The sequence below is a fragment of the Cibotium barometz genome, chromosome 30, assembly GCF_041138505.1.
Source record: "Cibotium barometz isolate CiBa-2024 chromosome 30, ASM4113850v1, whole genome shotgun sequence".
NCBI classification, from domain to species: Eukaryota; Viridiplantae; Streptophyta; class Polypodiopsida; order Cyatheales; family Cibotiaceae; genus Cibotium; species Cibotium barometz.
The window spans coordinates 29,556,386-29,565,573 of NC_141075.1; the positions used below are offsets into that span (position 1 = coordinate 29,556,386).

At 41.5% G+C, this 9,188-nt stretch overlaps 1 protein-coding gene across 2 annotated transcripts; it reads right to left on the reverse strand.

Moving 5' to 3' along the window:
• Nucleotides 1-1,540: 1,540 nt before the first annotated feature.
• LOC147621364 (glutathione-independent glyoxalase HSP31-like) lies at nt 1,541-4,162 on the reverse strand. Of its 2 annotated transcripts, none has more exons than XM_086824101.1 (8): nt 4,047-4,162; nt 3,517-3,615; nt 3,357-3,448; nt 3,221-3,280; nt 3,042-3,119; nt 2,097-2,260; nt 1,883-1,999; nt 1,541-1,791 (listed from the first exon to the last, which is right to left on the reverse strand). In XM_086824101.1, the coding sequence occupies exons 2-8, from the start codon at nt 3,591-3,593 to the stop codon at nt 1,699-1,701; spliced, it is 681 nt and encodes a 226-aa protein (XP_086680227.1). In that variant the 5' UTR covers nt 3,594-3,615; nt 4,047-4,162; the 3' UTR covers nt 1,541-1,698. The 2 variants fall into 2 exon arrangements, with proteins under 2 accessions (XP_086680227.1, XP_086680226.1); XM_086824100.1 differs by having other exon boundaries at nt 3,871-4,065.
• Between the last annotated feature and the right edge of the window lie 5,026 nt (nt 4,163-9,188).

The window sequence follows — 9,188 nt, forward strand, 5'->3', positions numbered from 1 at the left end:
AGGAGCATTGTCTTCTTGGTTGATGTTTTTATCTATTGCACTATCGATATTCTTTCGAGCAATATCTTCTTTAATAATTTGGATGATAATTAGTGTTGAAAGTTGTGGTTGTGGGACACTAGTTTGGGTAGTGAAAAAAGGACGCACCGCCTTTTCATTAATTATAATTAGACGTTACTAATAGTTTTAATCTTTTCTGCATGCTTATTTGCATACAAGCCCAAACGCATTAAGTGTAGTGGTGATGGGTACAATTCTCTTGAGAATTCTGGGTGCAAGTAGGAGATTAAGTGAATTTAGTGGCACCATGACATGACACTTTGGTGCCAAGTGGAGTTGTGATCCTGCAATTATCCCCATCATCCTTCTAATCTCAGTGTGGGGATATTAATTTAGTGCAACTTTATCCTTGGTGTGGCTTTTGAATGCCCCCCCCCATCAATAAACTTGCCTTAATATATGTGTGTTGTTAAGGGAGGCATGATTGCATCAAGGACGTAATGATTTAGCTTTTGTATAATCCTTTTGAGAATTATTACTCCATGGATGTGGAGGTCCCATTTTGAAAATGGGAAAATGAGGATGGTTCTGATGGGGGAAGGTGGAGCAGCTGCCATGGAGTCCTCAGGGGAAAAAAAAGGGGGGGGGGGGGGGGTGGGGGGGGGAAGAAGGTAAGGGGGGCAGCAAGAAGGAACATGACCAAGGGCAGGGGTTTAGGGGGCTGCTATCCAGCTCAGTCTTGCAAGCTTAGTCTTTAAACTATTTGTTTGCATCCCGCATAATAAATTGCAAGTTCTCCCTCAGGTATTCAAAAGGCATGCCAAACATTTTAGCATTCCTAACATTTTAGCTTGTTCGTATCTGAAGAGTGAACAAGTCAATCAAGGTTGAAGGGGGGTAGGGAATGGAAATGAGGAAGCAATTCCTCTTCAGACATCGCGATCCACTTTCTAATGGAACAATTGCTTCCTCACATCTGTTCCTGCTGCCATGGTTCGCCGGGAGTGGAGGGCTGCACCAATCACCAACAGATCTCAACAGGACTTAGGCAGGGTTTACAAATCGACGTGACCTTACAATTGAATGGTCAACTTGCCTCTGGACCAGAGTAAGTAAGGCATATAGTACCAGGATGAAGCTTGGTGATCTAGCACATTTTTTTTATAAAGAGGATCCAGACCAGTGGGCTTAATGTATTCTCCAAATTCAAACAAAAGCTGTGGCAATGGGTAGGCACAATGCCCAATCTGTTCTCTAAAGATACCCTTGTGGATTTGCTTGGTTGTTTTCATGGAATATCCAGGAGGGGGGGGGTGTCGTATCCCTCCATTCTGGGCATTGCAAGGCATCATGACGACAATTCCAGGACCTTTTGTACTTTTCAACCTATAAAGCTCGCTCTCTTGTGATTGTTAACAGCACCTGGGACAAAATAGCAAGACCAGAGGGGTCCCATGCCCTTGTGCACTTCTGTGCACAGACCATAGAGATGGAATGTCCATGTGTATGTGTATGTGTGTGTGCATGTGCCAATAAGTACTTACACAAAATAATCCAACTTTTCCTTCCAGTGAGTTCTTTTATAATCCCACAAGCTTTAAATGGACATCATGCGGATAGCATACAGGGCACTCTAAAGTATCTCAATACAATCTACAAGTAGTTAGCATGTATGCCCATAAAAAGACAGACTGGTCATTAGAGCGCCGAGAGTATAAGCTCAGCAACCTTTGCTGAACTCATAGGATTCTGACCAGTGATTAGATTCCCATCTGCTACAGCATATGGGACCTGTGCCAAATACTTGAAAAATTAGCACTTGCCTTGTAGAACAATCATGGATGTCGTTTGTTACAGCTTGTAAGAAGCAACACGAACTTACCCAGTCAGGTCCCTTCTCATACAGACCACCTATCTCTTTAAGCTTGTCTTCCAACAAAAAGGGCACCACAGCAGTATTTCCAACAGCTTCCTCTTCGGAATTGGTAAACCCTGTCACCTGTTCTCAATATAGAAAAACTGTCATGTTCGGCATGCCATGCAGGTAGTTGAGTGGCAAAACATGAGATAAAATACAATAAATGCAGCAAGATTACCTTTTTCCCTTTTACAATATAATCACCGGCAGGGGACTTTACGTTAACAAGGCCAACTGGTCCATGACAAACTGCTGACACCACCTTGCCCTGTGCCCAATATTTCTCCAGCAATGCTATGAGCCTTGGATCATCCGGACAGTCATAGCAAACTCCGTGCCCTCCTGCATGAACATTTGCATGGGATTATTGTTAGCACCTCCTGACTTCCTGTCCCCCTTCCAAATGATGGAATCTTCTTTTTGCTTCCAGGCTAAAATCACAATAAACCTCCCTACATCCATCCCTGTGTATCTGCATGCATGCCTACACAGGTAGTAACATTTGGCACAAAAGCGCCTGGGTGGATGATGGATAACTAACAGTGATTTGCTAGATGTATTGCCCTACACCTCCTCTGAAAGACCCGCTCGACAATGAAGCACGTCTCTAGTGTCAGTGTTTGACTAGACAGGATAGGAAAACGGATCGAAGTACCACCACTCCTCCACTTTGCACATAAGCTCCTCAATAACTCTCCTTCTTTCTAGATTTGATAGAACCAGTGCCACAATGCAATCTACACAATCACTAATCAGCCACTACAGAACTACTTCGCAACATAGTCATTCATATGGCTGTTTTGTTCCTTTAGCTTCATTGTTTTATCTTTTTTCCACGATATACTTTGTGAACCTGCCTGTCTTTTGTAGAGGTTGATATAACTCTCTCTCACTCTCTTTCTCTCTCTCTCTCTCTCTCTCTCTCAAAACACACATACACTCAAAACTGTGCACCAGTGACACAGGCAGACAAACATGTGCACCTGCACACACAGACACTGTCAGGAAAAATTCACTCACATCACTGCAATACAAACACAGCCTGGAAACATCCACTTACATCGTGTGTGCGCAACCCCCCCCCCCCCCCCCAAAAAAAAAAAAACACGCATGAACACAGTACCTGGCAAGAAGACAGCGTCATACCCTTCAGAAACTTCAGCTAACGGGATTGAGCTTTCCACTTTGCTTTTCAATCCATCTGTATTTTACAAATACAAACAAAACCACATGATCCATTTGAACTTGCATGATGCTGTTGACATGGTTTTCTTAGAAAGAAGGCGCCTACTATGTACATACCCTCATCCTTCAGATACCTGTGGGTATGTTCCGGCAAGTCTCCTTGCAGACTGTTGGGATCTGGAACCCAATGTAAACATGTAAGAAGGAAGATTTCTATGAAGCTGTTTCATAGAAAGGAGAAGCAAAACTGTACCTAAGGGTATGTTTCCCCCTTTTATGCTAGCGATATCGACCTGGGCACCCACTTCCTTGAAGATGTAGTATGGTGTAGCCACTTCTTCGGCCCTGTAAATCATATAAGAAAAAATAGACACATCACACAGCTTCAGCAGTAAGAAGTAAGAAGCATATACCATAGGCCTGTTGGTTTATCAGTGTTGCCGAGTTTGTCATGAGATGTGCAGATGATAAGGATTCGCTTGCCAGCCATGAACAAGATGCAAAGGTAAGCTCTGAAAGCACAAGATCAACATTGCAAACGGGAGTCAAATCCAAGGAAAAGATGTACAGCTAGTTCTAACACCTGATGCAGCCTCAAAACATTGACTATTAAACTTTCAAAACCCCTAAATAACTCAGGAATCTCTGCATAATCTAAGAAAGCAAACGAAACCCAATCTCTTGGAAGAATCCTCCAGAACGATGAGCAGAGAAACCCTAAATTTATCATTGATTTACATGAAACCAAAGAGATTCAGCATCAAAACCTGTTGCTGTTGAAAACCCTATCTCAAGATTGCCAACGAATACCTCTTACAAAACCCTAGCTCAGAACGTTCCTCTTGAAAACCCTAACCCTAATTTGTTTGAAACTCTAGAGCAAAATAAATTATCAAAACCCAGAGCAGACTAAGCACTTCTTTCAGAACAGGACTGGACTCACCTGGCTTTGGACTAAGAGTGAAGGAGGAGGAGATGGAGGCCTGCCTTTATCTCCCTTTTACTTTAGAGTAGAGACCCACATCGATAAGGTTGACTGCTGGTGATGCATCCTTTATGCCAAGTAAGCAGCAACAAACAACAGGCTGCCAAGTGTCCCACTAACACACATCCTTTCACACCTAGCCCTTGGCTGTCCCAATACCTCCTCAAAACGGATAGGAAAAAAAACGGCATTCTATAGTCAGAATTAAAAAACCGGCGGAGATTTTAAGTAGCCCTTATTTTAAGGAATGATTTTTTCATATATATTTAGTTATAAAATCGGCATATTGTAGAGATCTTGAAACAAAAACGGATGGATTTAAGATTTGTCCTTATTTTGATTGGTTAAAAAATATGTTTTTTCGTGCACTGGCGGTGATGTAGATAACACCTCCAAATTGAAGAGAGTAGACCTATAGCATCGTTCCAACCAATAGAAATCCACATGGCCTTGCTCATGTGTGCAGGCCTTCAAAAAGTAGACCAATAGCATCGTACCAACCAATAGAAAACCACATAGCCTTGCTCATGTGCATGAACCTTTAGAGAGTATATCATAACAACCAGTAGAGTAGAAAACCACATGATCACTTCTTGACCAACGTATAATAAGAGATCTTAGCCTCCTTTGTTGTACATCCATTTCACACAGATAAAAGCATCCTTTATTGTGCATCCATTTCATACAACTATATGGAGCTCCCCACACTTTTATGTACACTCAATACTTTGTTTTTCTTCATGAAAAACAAAGTATTGAGTGTACATAAAAGTGTGGGGAGCTCCATATAAGAAGAAATGGAGCTCCCCACACTTTTATGTACACTTAATACTTTGTTTTTCATGAGAAGAAAAAAAAACATATTTTGAAAATTTTCATTATCTTGACTACAAACGAAAGCTTTTGTTTTCATCTACTTGAAATTGGCATTCGTCCACAAAGAGTAATTTAACCCCCAAAAAAAAATCTACATGTGAACTACTTAAAGGATGAAATAAGATTTTTCTAAAGTGAGAAATCCATTGAACTTTACAACGTCTTGCATGAGCAACACTCACAACCCCAACGAACTAATCGCCCATAATGTTTCCTCTAATTTTGAACTAGTCAAAAACTAAATTACTGTCATGAAGGAGCTCTGATACCAATGCAATGAAGGAGCTCTGATACCAATGCAAGCAACTATGGAAGTGTGGTGTGTTAGCCTCTCACCTAGAGGAAGCTCATCATAGGGAGCGATACCTAGAGCACTCATGGGAGTTTGCACCATATCCAAGAGAACACATGTTCCAAGGAGAATAGATGACCAAATGTCATAAGTGAGTAACAAGATCATAAAGTGAGTAAAAGATCCTAGTACATGATAGCAATCTCCTATTTATACCCCTAGGGCCCCATGTGCCCCACATGTGTGAATGGACTCTAACCCCATGTGCCTAGGCCCATCCCCATGTGCATGTGCACCACTAGGACACTTTGTTAAAACCATCCCCTCCTACAATGATTTCGTCCTCGAAATCAAAGGGTGGTCGTGCATAAAACATATACAAGAGGCTATGTACAAAAGCCCAAAATAATCACATCCATGACTGAATGTAGCGGAAGACCTGTGCATGAATCATATGACCCCCTAGATCAAATGGAAAGGATAGAGGGTTCCCGTCGATGATGAGGCTATATATGCAACCTCCTGGATCACAAGGAAATCCGAGGCATGCAAAATCCAAGGCAATGGCTCCATGATAATCTGGTCCAAGTGGAGTAGATAAGGAACCACTGTCGATAATGAATCTAGTCGAGTATCCTCTAGGATCAAAGGGATATGTATGGTACACCCTGAACCGTCAAAGCTGGAATGGTAGTAGCTCTTGGATTGAAAGGAAAGCTCGACTCCAAAGAGATAGTAGTCCCAGGGTCAAAAGGAAAACTCATAAGCCCATCCTCATGACCACACTGTGAATCTGGCATGAAAGGTATCCGCCGAAGAAGCTCGAAACTCCTGGCCAGAATGTCAAGTGGTCCTGGCACAAAAGAATCATCGTGTCGTAGATGCACTTGAATATCGATCCACATATCCAAAAACTATGCTCCTCAGTTGTACACTTTTTTCTTGCACGGAAATAAGAAAATCAAGAATAGAATGAAGTTTAGGGTAAAGATCACTTACTGATGTAAAGTTTTGCACCAATCTTGCTTAAAACACTTAAGTTCTTCACTCTGCACTATTTTCTTGATAATCTTTATGAATTTTCTTCATAATCCCTACACTAATTGTCATTGTTTTCAAGGAACTCTGCATAGCTACATAAAACTTTGCACAAACTTTAAGAAACTGCACAGACTTCAATGAACTAGAGTTATCTTCAATGAACTGGAGTTATCTTCAATTTTCTACATAGAATTTGCAAATGTTATAATAATCTACAAGAGAACTTTGTTCTGCACAACAATCTGTACTCTACACAATAATCTGCATAGAAATCTAAAAACTACAAAGCAATCTTGATGTCTACACAGCAAATTGTACTCTGCATAAACTTTGTAATCTAAATATTCTGCACAGTCTGCACCAATCTTTGAAACTGCAATGAAATTTCTGCAAAATTGCTTAAGAAACCAAGCTTCTTGTAAATTTGCTCCAAGAACTCCAAGATTTTGGAAAATAGGCCAGAAATAGAGGCTTAATGGATTAATAATTGGAACTTTAAGCTCTCTAAGCAAGATAATGCAAGAAGATCTCTAAACTTTGGTTGCTAAAATCTCTGTAAACCCTAATTCAAAAATCAAAAAAATCAAGATCAAGAAGTTCAAGAAACAAAACAGTAAACTAAATTAGGGTTCAGAGAATAACGTTTAATACAAATTCGAAAATGATTAACAGAAATCTCTTTGCTAATCCTCTCAAACAAGAAATTAGCAAATCTAAAAACTGTGTGAAAATCAATTTCAAAAATGATTAACACTAATCACTCCCTAAGCCAAGGGCTCTGATACCAATGCAATGAAGGAGCTCTGATACCAATGCAAGCAACTATGGAAGTGTGGTGTGTTAGCCTCTCACCTAGAGGAAGCTCATCATAGGAGGGAGCAATACCTAGAGCACTCATGGGAGTTTGCACCATATCCAAGAGAACACATGTTCCAAGGAGAATAGATGACCAAATGTCATAAGTGAGTAAAAAGATCATAAAGTGAGTAAAAGATCCTAGTACATGATAGCAATCTCCTATTTATACCCCTAGGGCCCCATGTGCCCCACATGTGTGAATGGACTCTAACCCCATGTTCCTAGGCCCATACCCATGTGCATGTGCACCACTAGGACACTTTGTTACAATCATAGTTCGTGGCCCTAATAGTGGACTAACCACCTAGTGTTTCAGCTTCAACTCTAAATTGGTCAAAAAATTAATCAAGGTTCGTGGCCAAGGTTGAAATTTGAAGGCCTACCCTAACCTTCAGTTTGAAGGCCATAATCTAGGTTGACCTTCAAAATATATATGTTTATGTGAAATTTAGAAAAGAGTGGCCTTCTTGGCCTTCTTTTGCAACCCTACTTTCTAAGAGGACTTCATGTTTGAAGGGCTTTGATGCCTCTGAAGGCTTCAAATTTGAAGGGCTTTGATGCCTCTGAAGGCTTCAAATTTCAGCAATGTTCGTGGCCCATGGCTATCCCCAGAACAGTGTTCAAAAAAAAGTATTTTTCCAAAAAGTGGAAAACCATTATCTAAAAATTGTTACCATATTATAGTAGTGATGTGTGTGAACACACTTAGGACCGCCGGGGCACTTTTTCCCTCACTAGGAGGTTTTTTCCCCCGTGCATTGTATATACGCCCATTATCTTCTAGGGCTTGTTATCTTTCATTTTTTGGCACTCATAATACACTACTGTGTTGTGCTCAAGCTTCCTCATCTTCTTGAAGTTGTGTGTGCATTCCTGCAACCCTAATTCCAACAATTGGTATCAGAGCAGGCTTCCTCCTCCCGGGCAGCATCACCGGCACCTGCCGCTTCATCTCCTCCGATTGCGACGAGGTTTCACGAGCGTCTGCAGGTTAGTATATGCCGTGGGAAAGCCCGTAGGGCTTGTTCGTTTCAGAATTTTGATCTGAAGTCATTTCGCCCTCCGTTTTTGCATTCCAAGTACTGCGCAGGCAAAATCGTACTACTGTGCAGATTTTCTGTCAAGATTAAAATCTGCAGGACAGGTGCCCATTCGTCTGTTTTGGGCTGTGCTACATAGCACAGGTCGATTTTATACAGGTTTACCACTTACAGACAGCATTTACATCTAGTAGTACAGTCATTGGCCATGGCTGACAACAATGATGTATTCCGCATGTTGGCTGCTGAGGATAAGTTGGATGGCACCAACTATCCATTGTGGGCATATATGATGCGACATGTATTGGTAGCAAAGGGGTTATGGAACATTGTGCAGGGTATTGATGCACGTCCTATTGTGGCTGGGAATGCTGCAAACACATCAGAAACAGGTACTGTTGATGATGGTGCAGGCACAAGTGCTGTAGCAGCTGTTCGAGAACCACCACTTTCAGCAGAGCAGATTCGTTGGGATGGTAGAGATGCGCAGGCTCATGCCTTGATTGCACTGTCTGTCAAACGTACCATTATCCCACATATTCGCTCCTGCAGGACTTCTAAGGATGCTTGGGATGTACTTGCCACATTGTATCAGGCAAGAAATGAGGCTCGTGTTGCTTACCTCCGAAAACAGTTGGAGAGTGAGCATATGAACGAAGGTGATTCTATGGATAGCTTTTTGACAAAGATCAAGGATTTCAAAGAGCAGCTCATTTCTGCAGATGAAATCCTGTCAGACAGTTCACTTGTGCAGACTGTTTTGAATGGTCTACCAGATTCTTATCAGGGTTTTGCTTCCACTCTTCGCTTGATGATGAAAGGCAATCCCAATGCCTTATCATTTGAGGAGTTAGTTTCTGTTTTGCTGCAAGAAGACCAGTCAAGGCAAAACAGGAATATTATGCGTGTCGCAGATCAAGCTTTCGTTGCTAGTCAGAGAAGCGGGAAAGGTAAAGCTGGCTTTTCTTCTAGTAAGCAGAAATCTGCAAATGC